Here is a 16,568-nt window from a genome sequence, read left to right on the forward strand (position 1 = left end):
TTTCTAATGGATTTAAGACATTTCAAGGCCTTTTGTTTTTGTATAGATGAACTTCAGACTCTTTAAGGATGTGTGGACACCCTGTATAACAAGAACGTTTAAATCTAATGTCACTCTTTATCTGCTCTGGTGAAGCAATGATGCACCCAACAGGAGGTGAAAGATTAACTTTGCAGACACCCTTTATGACTTGACTCACCAGTTGATTTCATGCCTAAACAGCACAAGACCAAAGTAAATTTCCTATTTGCAGGTGCAACATATTTGTTGCTGTTCCTGTTCATAGCTCAGTTTTCTGTAGGACCTGAAACAGTCTGTAGCACCTTTACTTTGCAGTAAGAAAATCCTGGGTTCAAATCCCAGAATGGATCATGGCATTTGGATCTCATCTCTCCAGGTTCTCTGGCTTCCTCCCACAGTCCATAAACATGGATGTTAGGTTTATTGATTACTCTAACTTCTCCTCTACACTGCCTGTTATCCAATGACCGCTGGAGAGAGGCAGCAGCTCCCTGGTACCGCGTAAGGAAAAACTGATAAAGACTATTGATGGACAGGATATGAAATAAAATCAAGTTAAAAGTGCTTGTATATAATTTATTTTACAAATTAAAAGAAAAACAAGACTCTAAAGGTTTGGCTGTGACTGAAAATCCAATTCTGTTTCTGTTGATGACAGAAAAAAAAGTTGAAAAACCTCAAACAAAACAAAGAAGACATTCGAGAAGATGAGCAAACAAAAAGTAAAAGAAATACGTTTGTGCCATTTGTAGTTTGTTTAGTCTCTCAGATATATTGTTATGAAGAAAATGAAGATATTCTGTGCACTTGGTTAATTGCATTCTTCATGAAAAGCATTGACAGCTGAGCAAACAAGCTGCTCTGACAAAAACTACAATTAGAAACAAAATAGCTTCTAAAACTTTACCTCGCAGCAGTCCAGCACATTTTTCCACTTGAATCCTTCAAGTGAAAGGATAAATCAACCAAACAAATCTTTGGTTGATTTATTTTGTTTGCAGTTTGTCGTTATTGTAATTTCAGTTATCTTTGTTCTTTTTATAAAGTGAAAAATGGTTTTATGTGTGCTGTTTTGATGTCAAGAAATAATGTAGAACGTTGAAATAAAGTGATCTGTCCAGGTTAAATAAAACAATTCTCAACTTTAAAACAAACATTTTGTCATTTGTTAACTAATACCTCTGTTGTACAGTGTAATTAATATATACATTTCACCATCATATTTTTGCATGTATTTACTTTGACATAAATATCAAAGTAAACAATGTTACCGAATACTGTTCTGCATTTGCAAAACAATTCATTTGAGATTTGTTTGAGCAGGGTTTTTAAATCACTCCGTGCCCCATCTCTTCACATGGCAGCATTTATGAAACTGACTAAAATAAATATCTGTATGACCCAAATCAGAGCCAGAATATGAGACTCTGTATATTTGTGCTGTAGATGCTGATTAGAGGTTGTTTTGTGAGAAAGAGAAAAGAAATCTCAAATGAAACCTCAGTGTAAATACTGGATTATTTAATAGACTGATGTTGACGGGAAACACAATATAATGAAATGTGAAAAGCAGGGAGCTTTGATCAGTCGAGTTGTTTTTCACGTGGAAGTGACGCTGAATCAAACAAACTTTTCCCAGCTCATCTTGTTATGAGCATTTTCGATGTATAGCAGAACAAGTCTGCATTATTTCATCCTTGTAGAAAACAAGAGCCGACGCTGAAGGGGTCAAAGCTCCTGCTGACCGTTAATTGATCAAACAAGCATTCCTGTAGAGCTCTGTGAGGACGTTTTTACACCCGGTAGCAGGATCTCCGAGGAAGGTCAAAGGTTGTTCAACCTAACGAGTAGATGATCAATACAGGACGGAGGTTTGCTTGATAGACAGCTGATAAGAAAACAGCAGCTCTGTTATCTGTTGCCTTCTATAATGTTAATGCTAATAAATGTGCATAAATGCCATGTTTAGCTTTTACTACAAAATAGGAACACATTCTAACCTCTTGTCTTCTGCTCATAATAAGTGCGTTTTATTTGCTTTATTGAAATATTTGATGGAGAAACTGTTGGAATTCAGTTATTTACACGACCTTATGGCTTTAGTGTGGAAGCAAGGTTGACTCCCTGTGGATCAACTTTTAAAATGATTTTAAAAGTCAATCAACAGAAATTCATCATGTTCCTAGAAGTACTACTACTATGCACTACTATGCCTTTTGGTTTTGGAGTGTACATATCCAAACAAATACAAGATGCCCAAAAAATGTTAGCAAATATTTGTCAAAGCATATAATGAACTTTGCTACTTTCAAATACTGAGGGCATCCATTGGCAGAAATAAGATGTTTGTGATGTGCTACCCTTTTTATATTTTGTTTTGTTGTAATTAAAGTTAAATATTATAATAAAAATTCTGCACAAATTCCAAAATGGAAAATTATCTTTTTTAAGCTTTTGTGCAATGCACCAATGGCTTGCGAAAGACACAAAGTATTTCACTTTTCAAATTGTGTGTAAGAAAAATGTGTGATTTAATTTTAATTGGAACCACCTGTTTAGAGTTGGTCTTGATTAGCAGTAACTGGAACACTGATCAACATGTTTTATGTGTATTTACTTGATGATTTTGATGACAGCATGTGACAAAAAGTAATGTTTATTGCGTTTTTCGTAATTGATGACTGTGTGATGTTTTAATGATGTAAACCACTTTGAAATGCCTTGTTGCTGAAATGTGCTAAACAAATAAACCTGACTTGACATGTAGACAATGTCACAGTTAACGAGATTTTTCTGACATATTCCAGTGAAAAATTGAGTGAGAATTACATGTCTGAACAATCAAGTTTTCTAACTTTAGCAGAACAGCAAATGCAGTTTGATTTGAAGTGAAATTTGGCTTCTTCGTACTTTCCTTTTGATTTTGAAGTGATAATGGTGTGGCGATCTAAAGTTAGAACTACTTAAACTATTTCATTGTTGATTTATGCTGAACAACAGACGTGTCTTTTTTTATCCTTATGTTACTACTTTTAAAAAGTTAATAGAAGATCTCTCTTCTCTCTGCCAGTGAAAATAATAACATGTAAATACAATTTAGCTGAATGAGCTATTGATGTGGTCTTGGAGTAAGTTTAGAAGTGAATCTTAGAAATGGCTTTGTAACTATTTCAGGACTGATATCACAGAGTTTGTTTCACATCTGTTCTTAACTTTCTTCTTAAATGTGCTTTTTTAAAAACTGAGAGATCTTTTATCATGTATTATGACCTTTTTTTTTAATCCAACCCATACTACTTATATTCATTTCAAGATAAATTAATTATCTTACTTGTTGAAAAACAAAGTAAGAAACACGACAACATTTGTCTCCTTGGAGTGCTGCTTTTGCCTTTTATGTTTTGGACGCGAGGTGAAAGGTCACATTTAGAAAAGGCCATTAAGGTTTGAGAGGCTGGGAGGTGTTACAGTCCATGGACGTAAATGGGGTTTTAATTTAAGGGCTGATGGTGATGAGGTGACACCGTCTTATCTCTCCATCCCTTTACCAGACCTGAAAACATAAAAAGGAAAAGGATGCTTGCAAGATGAAAGCTTTAGATCTTTCTTTCTTCTGCACAGCAGCTTTCTTTGAAGTACATTTAAGTAGGAAAAGTGTGTCTTGAATTAAACAGTAGTCTGTATAAAAAAATGCTTGTTTTGATGAATTAATAATAGAGGATATTTCATTTAGTTTAAGGCCGTTTTAGGTAGAAAACTATAACCAGGAACTGATATAAAAGGAAACCAGGATAAAATGGATGGACAGTTTTATGGATGTGGGTGAAACAGGAAAAGGGAAAATAAGGATGGAAAAAAAATTAAGAAACACAATGAAGTGAAGCAGTGAACACTGTCGCCTCCGAGTGGCAGAGCTACCCTAATTTTAACGTTCAAGAAATTATGTTGATAATATATTGTTCAGTAACTCAGATGTACAGCATTTTATGTTTTAGTGTTTTTATAAGAACTTTTGTCCCAAATGGCATTATGAAACATTTTGTTTTTCAATAGTAAACAACATTAAGACAGATTACAGGATTAGCTACATCATGTAAACCATAGCTAGAATCACGTAATAAAATCTTGTCAATTAAAGTTTTTGTGTAAATTTGACCCATTCCATCAAAAGTTTAGAGTCAATGTTTTGCAGAAATGCAGTGTCTTAAAAAAACACCTAGCTGCCCTTCATAATCTAACCTTTATTGGTCCCTTCTTTCTTTTTTAAAATAATTTTATAATATCCACCCTGAGTTTAATATTTTCATCTTTCCCAGTTAGAGACTTTTCCTCGAACCAGTCTGAATATGTGGTGTTGGAGCTGAGCAGCTAACAGCAAAAGGCTTTTGATCAGCTAGGTTATAGACGTTGACCTTTTACATTCAATAAACACATTAGTAAATTATTCAATTTCACTGATTGAGTTTAAACAATCTGATTACTTGTGCAGTTTCTTGTTCTTGGTTAAATCAGGCGTCTTAGCAGCTGAAATAGTTTGTGATTGATTGTTTTAACCAATTAACTAAAGTTCAGCTGTGAGTTTGGGTTACAGTTTGTCAAGTAGATCACTGTGAAGAAAAGTAAAAGTTGTAAATTCAGGCAGTCGAACAAAACCACGTCTGCATTTGTAGAGCCACAGACCATCCCACTGGCATCACTTTCCCTTTGACACAAACCCACTTATAAGCATACCAGCGCCTTATCCCTCTTAAAGTTTGTGTGTGTTGTGGGGGTGGGGTCTCAGTCTCTGCCACAGACAGTCAAGCAGCCTTGGTGCCGTGGTGGTATTTCAAGTGTTTATAAGGCGAGGTGACCCGTTGTGACCACTGACCCCGGCGCAACAAGGGTAGCAGCAGAGTGGGTCACATGTACCACCAATACTCTGCTAATGGATAATAGTGCAGAGACGAAGAAGGACATGACCTTCCAGATGCTGATTTTCAGAATTTAAAGGCACATTCACAAGTTTTTACTATTTAAAAATTGTTTTAAATGCAACACAAACATTTATTATGCCTAAAGCTACTGTACATTGCAAAACTGATCATGTTCTTTCCACTTTGTCACATCCACAAACTGAAATGATTTTATTTTACCCAAAATAAATAAGCAGCGCATGACTGTGCACTAGATAGAAAAGTAACCTGGACTGATATTTTAACAAAAATAGCAATGAAATGTGGTTTTGCTTCTTATTCAACACTGCCTCTAGTCTGAGGAGCTTTCAACTGATTCTGCATAAATGAAAGAAACTAAAACATTTAAATTACAGTTGAACACAAGGTTGGTGTTTGGTCAACTTCAAATTTAGATACATTTATTTACAATATCAAAATGTAGGGTTGGTCGTGCTGTTTTACTGTCCTTATATTTGAGCATTCACCACCATTTGTGTGGAGGTTGCATGTTTCTGCGAATTAAGTTATAAAAACAAGCAAATTAACTGATTAGCTAATTGGCTACCCAGTTTTCCTTGGGTTTTAGTGTGTCATTGTTTGCCGGGTATAATAAAGGATATTTAGAAAACAGATAAGTCAATAAAAAAAAAAGTAGCTATATAAGAACAGATCTCAGGACTGGTTCTGTCATGATGACAAATATTGCTGGACAAAAAATTCTCCCAGAAAATTTTGCAGTGAACGATAATGTTGTCTTAAGACCATTTTCAAGTAATATATGTCAAAGCATAATAATACAAGAACACATTCTCAGAGACCAATAAACGTTAAATTCTAATGAACATTTAACACTGGAACTGGAAGACATTGTATTTACATTTGGATGTAAATATCCAAAATAAATAAGCAAAAAGCACAAACAATAAATAAAATGAATTATGAAGTGTCTGTAAAAAAAAAAGTTCTTCAGAAACTGGGCCAGTTGAGACCAAAGCACCAGAATGAAGACTTTTGTCATCCAGTTTTTGGTAGAAAGAGAGAGAGAAAAGAGAAAAACGATAAATCGTGCAAATGGGAATTATTGAGCTTGTTTTAATTCATCATGCAATTAATTGATTTATTGCTTATTGTGACAGGAATACTCAGGACCAAGACTCAGAAGCTTCCTGTTGCTTTACTTATAGCAGCAAGTTCACCGCATGTTTACAGTCAGCTTTAACAGTCTATGGGAAAGTTTCACAAACTCAACTACGGCTGTCTTCCATGATAGATGATTACGGTTTAAATATATATAGAAATCTTTTGCCTTGCAGTTCCTTGAATACCCACTGTGTAGCTTTCCTAATTTATCCACGGCTTCTCTTTAAAATTACAGGCTGAGCCTGGGGCTACACTTATAAAACAGCAGTGGTCTGAGGAACCACCTCATCCTCAATTGATAATATAGTGTTCTAGTTGTTTTGCACTTTGACTTGTCACATTTCCACCATTTAGTGGGTTTACATCCACGGCCAATCTTTCTTTCCAACAGTGCATTTATTCCAAAATACTGAAGTGAACAGAAATTTAGAAGAAAAAAGAAAATCTCTTGGCTTGAAGAACATTACACCATGTCTAAGATGTACAACATCTAAATATCATGTTGTATTGGTAACACTTTTTCCTAAGGTGCATTAAAATCTAACACATTCTGTCAGTTACATGGAAAAAGGTGTCTATTAAAAATGTCTAAGAGTGCAGAAAAAGATATAAAGTAACATAAGTCTTGTTCTTTTGTAAGAAAATATTTAAATTAGCAGTAATTGATACTAAATTAGAATCCTGTTTGACTGTCTTCTAGGTTTTGCCTTCTCTTATTAAAAGACTATCAACAACTAAGCACAATTTTTTAAATTTAGGTATTTATTATGATATTTTAATTGTTTTCTTCATTTCACTATGTTGTGGTTGTGTTCTCAAAGTGAGACCCTGATGAGTACTTTCACCTATGGCATTAATTATAGTGAAACTGATTACCCAGATAAATAAATGCATTAATACTTTATCATTGTCCTAAAAAGAGGACATTAGATATAACTGGATGTAAATCTCAGCTGTCCTTGTGAGATTTTCTTCTGGCTTGTTTCCTGTAGCTAAAGCCAGAAGAATGTCATTTGTACATTGCTATTTATATTTACTAAATGTTCTGATAACTTTTATTGGTAATATTTTATGCTACTATGCTATGATTAATATTAGCATCCTGTAAATTAAAAGTATCTTTGCCAGTTTAAATTCTTCAATCCCTTTGCTTCAGGATAAGAACTGACATTAATCAAGTCATTAAAATCTTCTGCGCTTTCATGAATATTGTAACTCATTAACATATAACTGACTTGTATTTTGCCATAATTTATCCCTGTTGTCTGAAATAAAATGAGATTTTGAGTTTGATGACCAGGTATTTAAAAAATTAAGATTTGCAGAGTAACCTTCGACAAACCAAAATCCCATCCTGAGTTTGTCATTTTCCTCTAGTTGTCATCGTCCCTCTAACCTGTTACACTTCATTATTTGCTTCTTTCCATCTCGGCTCCTCTCCTCCCTCCTCTTGTGTCATGACATCATCTGACCTCGGTGTGGTTGGGGTTTATTCGGAGAGCTGCAGCTATATAAAACTGGCCGGGTTTATTTTCGCACTCGTTTGATCCGTCTTTGTTGGAGCCTCCTGCCGCAGGGCCGCAGGACCTGCCAGCCTCTGCTTTACAAACCCTCATAGTTTGTAAAGTAAAACACACTCAGAGTGGGCAAGAAAACGGCAGTAAAGACTAGGTGTGAAACTTGAGAGAATTAAGCGACGCCGGTTCTGACCGGTCCCACCGTGCTTGTAGCAGCGCTGACGGACACAGAGCGTAGTGTGTCTGGAGGCGACAGGAGGTTTGTTGTGCTGGTGTGAAAATTCACAGCTGAAGCGTCGAGGCTGAGCCATATTTTATTTCTCAGACTGCAAAATTCAAACCAAGCTGCGAATTTGGAAAAAACATAGAGTAGGTACAGTAATTCTGTTTAATTTGATCTTCTTCATTCATACCTGCACATTTGGTGGTGCTGATCTGTCTGCTCAGGCACAGCTAAATGTCACAAAAACACAAATTCTTGAGTATTTTGATCCAGTTTCTAGTGCAAATATCCCAGTATACTTGAAATAAGTCGAAATTAATCTACAGGTACATTTTTAGAAGCTTAATTTAAGTCAATAATCCCTTGACTAAAATATACTACTCCCACTGACAGATTATTTCACTTAAAACTTGGGAAAATGTCTTGTTATAGGTTAAATAGTTTGCCAGTGGAACTAGTACTTTTTAATCAGTGGTAAGGAATTATTGACTTAAAACAATCATTCATATATCTTGCTGAGGAATCTTACCAGGTTTAAAGTTTCTCCATCCCTGACTTTAAGATTAACTTTATTTTGGTACATTTACAGCATTAAAACGGGGCTATTTTACGAACCAATAATTGACCACAAAAGGAATTGACTGAAGCCAATGCTTAGCCTATTCACAGTGTCTCAGCACGACTCTTTGACTGTGACAAAACATAACAAAACAACCCAAGAACACATAAATCTAAGTAAGGAACATCTCTATAATTCATTAACTAGTTCATGAGAGGAAAAAAGTGTCATTTTGGGTGTTCCAGCAGGAACCAGGGTGACAACTTTCTTCCATCTGGTTGGAAATGAGAAACACATTCAGCGGCGGTCTGAGTGAAGATTCTTATGTTTCTGTGCTATAACACAGCATCCTATAACACATATTATAGAAAGATGTGTTTCTATGTTTCTGTGTTATAGGACACTATAACACAGAAACATAAGATTCTGGGATCCCTGGCCAGAAGCTCCCAGTCAGGCTGATTGCAACAGCTAATCAGACTCTTAAAACAGAAAAATAAAACGCAGACAGGCCCTACTAAAACAAAAAGGTTTTAGTAGTATTATAGACTATCAAAATGATAGTCTATAATAATGAACGATATCAACTGTAACACATACACACATATTTAAATGCTAGACTTGATTAATGTGACCCTTGACCTATGTAATACTCAGAATAGCGACAGATTATTTGCATGTAGCTTCAAGCCCGGCTGAAATCAAAAGTGGTGAAGAGGCCTTATGTCAAAATTTTACTTATATTTCTCCTGTAAAATATGCCCCAAATAAACTCAATGCGCCTTTTTTATAAGCTTGCAATTCATTATCTACTATATTTTGAGCTATTGGCTGTTTTTCCTTTTAAATAAATTTAATCAGAGAAACATTTCAGTCCTTTCACTCCTTACTCCCACAGCTGTGAAGGTTTATTTTAAAATTTGGGATAAAGATGACTAAAAAGCAAAAATTTTATTATTTAACAATCATTTTTAAACAGGTTGTCATTTCTAGAACATTCTTTAGCACTGTGTCACTTTCTTTAATCATATCACTATTTTTTCTTAGCTCCTGTTTATACAATAGCAGCATTCCTTCTAAAGCATTTTCATAATATATAGAGAAGTTTTTTCTTAATCTGGACAGTAAGAGAAGATTTGACAAAAAGGATTTGTACCATTTGCATCAGGCTATAAATTTAGAAAACGTGTCATCAGGTCACAGATATAGATTCTTAAGGGCTTTTTGTTAAATATGAAGAAAAATAAATAAATAATTGAAGGCTTGTGTAGTGCTCGTGCTTCAAATAAAAACCCCAAGGTTGGTCATGTCAGAGTAATAAAAACTGAATATTAAATAATTACATTTGGATGATTACCTTGAACAATGCACGTCATGAGGCCTGAATGTTTTTTTTTTACCAGACAATTTTAAAGCATCTTTATTAGGTGGTATCTTGGTCATGATAGCTGTTTTTAAACATTTAGATGTAAAAGAAAAAAAAACACTATTGACTTTTTAGTCAATAGTGATAAAACATGATGGAAATAATGGAAGAGATAAAATGAGAATGTGATATAATAGTTAGACTAAAGTCAGAGTTTTGACAGTTGAGCAGTGCTCTCTTCCTGTCTCTCTCCTGCAGGATGGGAAAGCAGACTGTAAACAGGAGAAATGTCCGCTGGTCTCTGATGACTGTGCTCTGGTGGTGAAACAGACTGGCGCCTGCTGTGAGCGGTGCAAAGGTAAGACAGATGAACAGATCCAGAGTAAGACGAGCATGTATTACTATGTCTTCTGACCCTGATTTGTAAAATAAACAGTGATGATGATAATAATGAACTTGGGAGCTTTTATTGTCCTGCTGTGGTATCTGCAGCTGCAGGACTTTTAATGGGGAGAACTGCTATAACGCAGAAACATAAAGCTCATACAGATTTACCAAACCTTCAGAGACCACTTTACTGCAGTGCATGCAAACAGCCAGGCCTCAATGCAACCTGTGGGAGTAAATCTGGATGTCTTTTCACCTCATGTGAAGCCACATACACACAGCCATAGCATGTGGAGACAGTTTGGCTGCTGAATGGGTTCACTGTCAGGTTTACAAGCAACAGAAATATAGTTACTTTTATGAGTCTGAAATCATCCAAGATGATTTATTTGTTTATTCATCCACATGGGCAGCATCATTCTGATCTTTGTCTTAAGGATCAGAATCGTTCAAGCAACTCTGCGGACGATCACCTGTGTGTTTAAATCTTCTTCTGAACTTTCTTATAATTTACAGCATAATAGCTTAACACAAAGTTAATAAATAGTTGAATCTGTAAATGTTAGTATTGGATGCTAAATATACATAGCATGTGTGTGGAAATGTATACCTCACTTAAATTTCTCTTAAGAGCCCCTTAAAATACAACAACTTCAAGGGCAGCAAATGTAAAGAAATTCAACACAACATGATGAGCTAATAAAATCTATCAATATGTAAGGACAATGCCCAAATAATCAAATAAAAAGGGCATATCATACTCAGCCAAAATCCTGTGTAAAGAGAAGATTTTTTTAATAGTATACAGTTCTGGGGATATCTCACTTGAGATGGGAGGCTGTTCCACAATTTTTACACATGTATTTCCTCAATTTTTATGTAAGAATTGAAACAAAGTCTGCAGTGCAACAAGATGATAAAAATACTGTTTGGTGTTTTTTTTTCCAGAACGTTTTTCTTTTATGTATTTTCACATTTAAGTCTAAGGTAACTTTTGTTTACCACTGAAATAAATCAGAGTCAAATGGATGGAAATTCAATTCAGACAAAGCAAAAATTAATAAAGTTACCTACAGTAAACTAAGAGCCATGTTTGTGATGCTTAAAAACAATGCCAACAAAATAACCAAATATTTATTCTGATTTCTTCAGAAGAAATATGTTTTTAAAGAACTAACTTGCAACCAAACTTAACATTTAAATAATAAACAAGCCTCCAAAATGACCTTATTGCTTGAAAATGTGTTTGATGAAGAAGCCATGTGGCTCCATGGAAATATAAAAACACTCACACTTACCTCTAGCTCTCTGAGGGGCCGCAACCTTTTTGTTTGCAGCTTTGTTTTACGACTCAGCACTTCATTAATAGAAGTGGAGAAAATTGCTGCGTCGTCACTGCGGCCAGCTTCCTTTCTGATGAACTCTGTTTTGTCTTTGCTACTGGAAACACACCAGTGGGTCGTGTTGCTGTGTTTTCACTTCTTAATAAAATCCTTCTCACAACTGATGAGAATCCCAGTCAGGATGCGTCACTTTATTACAAGACTGTGGTCTGAAATTGCTTTTGAAAACAAGTTTATACGTGCCGCAGTGGAGGAATAATGAATAAAGCAATTACTACAACTGTTAGTTAAACAGATCCTCTGAATGAAGGTACAGAATGTTATTGTTAGCTATTTAAGTACATTTACTGTTTAAGCCATCAACAAGGTATTGCTTTTGGAAGCCAAAAGTTGCAGAAGTTTTTACTTATTTATTTATTTTTACTTTATTAAAGAGAATAAGATTTATTGGAAATGTTATAGTGAATTTTCACAAATAAATTAGAAATAGTTTGAGTCAAAATAGTTACTTTTAATTACAGTAACTTGATTAAAAGTTGGTCTCTTGATACTGAGAAAACACCTGAGAAAGGGATCACAATATACTGATTAATGCCTGATGGTTGTGATTCTGCCTTTTGTACACTACAAGTCAAACTGTTTTAGTATAGCACTACCTGTTGTAACATAAAGTGCTCTAGATTATCACTTAAACTCTCAAAGAAGTGCAGAAAAGACACATTTTCTCTCAAATTGGGTGCACAGTACTTTAGCTTATTTTTGATATCTTGCTATTTTTCTATCTTCAGACGGCTGGTTTTAACATGTGAGATTCAGATTTGTTACCTGAACTCAACCTTGATGTATTATATACTCTGCTCCAAAGTCCTAAGTACCCCAAACATTTCTAACAGGTGCTGTTTTACACTGATAAAATATAAAAAGCAGTTAGGAAGAGATGGTGACTGTGCCTTGCAAATGTAGTCACACCCCTTGAACCCATAAGTGTACATTGTCAGCATTTAATCTGACAGACCAACACAAAGGAATTGAGGCCAGAAACCTAAATCCAGTTGGGAATCTGTAGCAAGGCTCTCTGTCCATCTGACTGAGCTGAAGTTGTTCTGCAAAGAATAGAAAAACATTTCAGTCTCTACAAAGCTGGTAGAGACATTAGACTGACCGTTCATCTAAAATCACAAGAAAATACATAAGTGTGAGGTTGTATAAGGACAACATGTGGGCAAAGTTCATAATGCAGGAAAGTTTTTTCAAGCCACTGTGTTGTTCTTTAACAGTGGGATTTTGTTACCTGAACTCAACCTTTTTTCTAAATTACTGCAAGTCTTCCTGCAGCAGTGATATTGCATCACCGGATTTATTTTACAAAGCAGAAAGTAGATCAATGGCTCTGATTAGGTTTCAGTGTATGAAAAGTTAAACATTGATCTGAGACCGCTTACTGTAAAAGGGATGAAATGAATAGGCTTCTCATTCAGCGCTGAAAGGAAAGTGGGTGACAGTGGAACGGTCGTTATGTAAAGAGTAGCTGTTGCATCTAAATGCTTTGCTCTGAGGCTGGATTTGTGGAGGAATGGCAGAGGACTAGAGTTTCATATGTACATTTTTCTGTTTCCAGTATTAGAGTTGATATAGAACCTGGATAAAGCAGGTTGTTTGGTAAACTAACTCTGAGTTAAACTTCTCCACAACCACATTCCTGATCCATGTGGTGTATTCCTTGGTTTTCAGGATGCTGGTTTTTATTATTATTATTTACAAATGTTCTCCAATAAACAAATCACACACACAGATTGTTTTACTAATATGTGGTCTTTTATATAATTATCTGTTCTAAATTTGTGAGGTTAGATGGGACTGAATACAATAATGCTAAAGGTTTCAGATTTGTATTTATAAAAAAAAAGTAGAAGGAAAGAAAAAAGCTAAAATCCCAATAAAACGCACATTCAATGAATGTGTGGCTGCAACATGACAAAATGTGGGAAAAGTTGGGTTGTATGAATACTTTTTCCAAGGCCTGTATATTCTCATCACAAAATACTTTTATTAGGTCCCCCCAAAATAAAAATTTATTACCAAGATATGTGAGTTTATTACAGGAAAAAGTTGAAGCAGCCCTGTAGCTAATATTTCAGAATTGTTAAAATCCAGATTTCATAAGGTTGGGACCGCTTTTTATGAGACATAAAAAGTGGTGATAAACAGATAAACTTATTTTACAACATATTGTATGCAGCTTTGGTATTGTTTTACTTTGAGAAATACTTTTATTAACTTTAACATGAGGAGAAAGTATTAGATTTTTTTATGAAGGGATTTTAAATAGTTAAATTAGAAAAGAAAGTTGGATTAGAAAATGATATAGTTAGGAGCAATTATAAGAATCAAACATCAATTTGTGTTTTTGCAACACATCTAGTGAGACTACATGCACTGATGCTGGTTTTCTCTTTAAAGCCAGTAAGCCTACAGTTGCATATCATATGTAGTTCCTGTCATAAAAGAAGTAAAAATAAAAATATCTTGAGAAATAATAGGTTATCTGATCACACTACTTACAGTTTAGAAGCATCTTCCAGTTTCATTGCTGCCTTTGATGTTAATCACGAAGTTCATGAATCACAATTTTGTCTTTGCAGATTTTCTTCTTGGTGAACCTGCAGTTGTAAATGATCTATGGAAGAAAGATTTTTCAGCATTTGCAGAAAACTAGGCGTAATATTTGAGATTTACATCTGGGATGATGAATGTTTCATCTGGGATGTTATGTTTTTGTCCTGAGATGAGTTCATGCACTAAATCACACTTTCATTCTCAGCTGCAGCAGTTACTTTATGTGTGTTATTCTAGGGATATTGTTGCATAGCTGCTTTCTCTCTCAGACCAGTTTAAGCATTCAGGTGTTCATGGTACAACCTGAAACAAACAATGCTGCTGTTTTGTCTAATAGAAGACATTTCCAGAACAGAAAAGAAGTGTTTTCCAACCAAAACATCTAAAAGATATCTGCATAGTTACAATTGCGTCTTCTCAATATGCCGTACATGCCACAGCTGGTTAATTTCTAAATGTTAAGAATGTAAAGAGAATTTAAAAGAATAAATCTAACCATTAACTCTCTGTGTCTGCTTAAGGCTGCTTGTTAGATGGACGGTCTTATAACAGCTCCGTGTCCTGGATGACCTCTACCAAACCCTGCATAACAAGACGCTGTCAGGTGAGTCTCTGAGATATATGTGACTGGTAGCAGATAGAAGTGGGGATTATGAAGTGGGAAGACTGGAAAAAGTCCAAAGGACGGATAAACTCATGCCTGGATAAAAATAACATAATTGTCATGCAATAATCAATGATGAGGATGGAAATAAGAGAGAAGATACAAACTGTGTCATAGCAGTTAAAGATTGGAAAATAAAGAAGGCGTAATGATATATTTTAGATGTGAAGCTGAAGGAATAATTTGGCTTCTTGTTCAGGAAGGAGTCATCACAGAGTCGGAAGTTCAGTGTGTCATTCACTGCAAGAACCCAAAAATCCACCCAAAAAAGTGCTGCCCGACCTGCCCGAGTGAGTATTGGTTTTGATGTATAAATAGATAAAACTTTTCATAATTATTTATTTATTCTACTCATATTCATTTAGCGGGAACTCAAGAAGTTTATTTAAAAACATATCAACATCAGCGTTTTTAATCATTTTAATTGCTTTGTACTCAAAATAATTTGGCATTTGTTTTTTTTTTGTTTTATTACCCAATTTACACATTTTTAGACTTTAAGTATTATTTATTGTAATATTTTCTGATTTCTATTCAGACATTGGTATTATTTTCACTGTAAAACACTAGAGTCAAAATTTGTTTATGTTTTCAATTGGTGTTTCTGTGTTTTTCATCTGTTTTAATGCAGTGAATTATTTTCAAAACAAATATCATTAATGAGCTTAACAAAATGCATTTTAATAAGCTGAATTTAAAGGACATCTAAATAAAATATGGTTAACATCTTTTGCTACAGGTTGCATCTTTGAGGGTCTCCTTTATAAAGAGAAGGAAGAGTTCAGTCCTGAAGGCAAACCTTGCATCAAGTGCATGTGCACTGTGAGTACACATTCAGCATAAATTCACCTTTCCAACAGAATCTCTGTCCTGCAAATGAGTTAGCTTTGGAGTCTCTCAGGAGTCACAAATTTCTGGTTGGAACAACATCCGTCTCTGCTTTCCCCGTTTTAATTCCTCCCATGTTCCTGCTTCCCTCCAGCATCTCCCCTTAGACAAACAAACCCTTCAGGCAGGTCCATAAACACATGAACGTATTAATGTGTTGACGCCCAATAAGGACACCCTCCAGGATTTTTAAACAAATGCTCAAGCAAACTTGTTATCATACTTTCCCTTGTTTATTTACAAAGTTAACCGAGTTCCTTATGATGCTGAATGATTTTATCTGTCTGACATTTAAAATGCTGTGTCAAGCTGTATCTATGAAAACTTGCTATGGAAAAATATAGTTTTTGCTGTATTTATCTTTTGTTTTAAGCAGAGGTTGAGCAATAAAATAGGCCAGAGGTGCACAGAGTGTGGCCGGGGAGCCATTTCTGGCTCTTCAGATGATTGTGTATGGCTCCTATCTCCAGTTAAAAAGTAATGCTAATTGGGGTGCTGGGTTGGCGCAGAGGCAAAGCACAACCCATGTATTGAGGCCTTAGTCTCGTGGCGGTGGTTGCAGGTTCGATTCCTGGCCTGGCGACATTTGCCGCATGTCTTCCTCTTTACTTTCAGCTTGACAATTTTGGCCCACATGGCAAAATATTTAGGTTATGTGCAAATCACATTATCTATGACAGAGTGTAAAAACATGGAGGCTGATGTGATATACAAACATGAAACCATAATAATGTATGTTGGTAATTGTGATTTATCTTTTTTTATTATTATTATTTTAGGGAGGACGGACTCTATGCATGAAGGAAGTGTGTCCTGTGCTGTCATGCCCTGCTCACCTGAGCCACACCCTTCCTGGACATTGCTGTCCCAGGTGTATTGGTATGTCTGAGCTTCAGCTCCTTTGTAA

The 16,568-nt window shown here is 35.2% G+C and overlaps 1 protein-coding gene across 1 annotated transcript in view; it reads left to right on the forward strand.

Moving 5' to 3' along the window:
• bmper (BMP binding endothelial regulator) overlaps positions 1–16,568 on the forward strand; it is a 39,668-nt gene that overhangs the window by 13,822 nt on the left and 9,278 nt on the right. The window contains exons 3-7 of the mRNA XM_023329689.1: positions 10,022–10,121; positions 14,631–14,713; positions 14,973–15,063; positions 15,513–15,595; positions 16,441–16,540. Of these exons, the coding sequence (XP_023185457.1) occupies positions 10,022–10,121; positions 14,631–14,713; positions 14,973–15,063; positions 15,513–15,595; positions 16,441–16,540 (457 nt within the window). The remainder of the gene's footprint in view (positions 1–10,021; positions 10,122–14,630; positions 14,714–14,972; positions 15,064–15,512; positions 15,596–16,440; positions 16,541–16,568) is intronic.

The sequence above is a fragment of the Xiphophorus maculatus genome, chromosome 3 (genome assembly GCF_002775205.1).
Source record: "Xiphophorus maculatus strain JP 163 A chromosome 3, X_maculatus-5.0-male, whole genome shotgun sequence".
Lineage (NCBI taxonomy): Eukaryota > Metazoa > Chordata > Actinopteri > Cyprinodontiformes > Poeciliidae > Xiphophorus > Xiphophorus maculatus.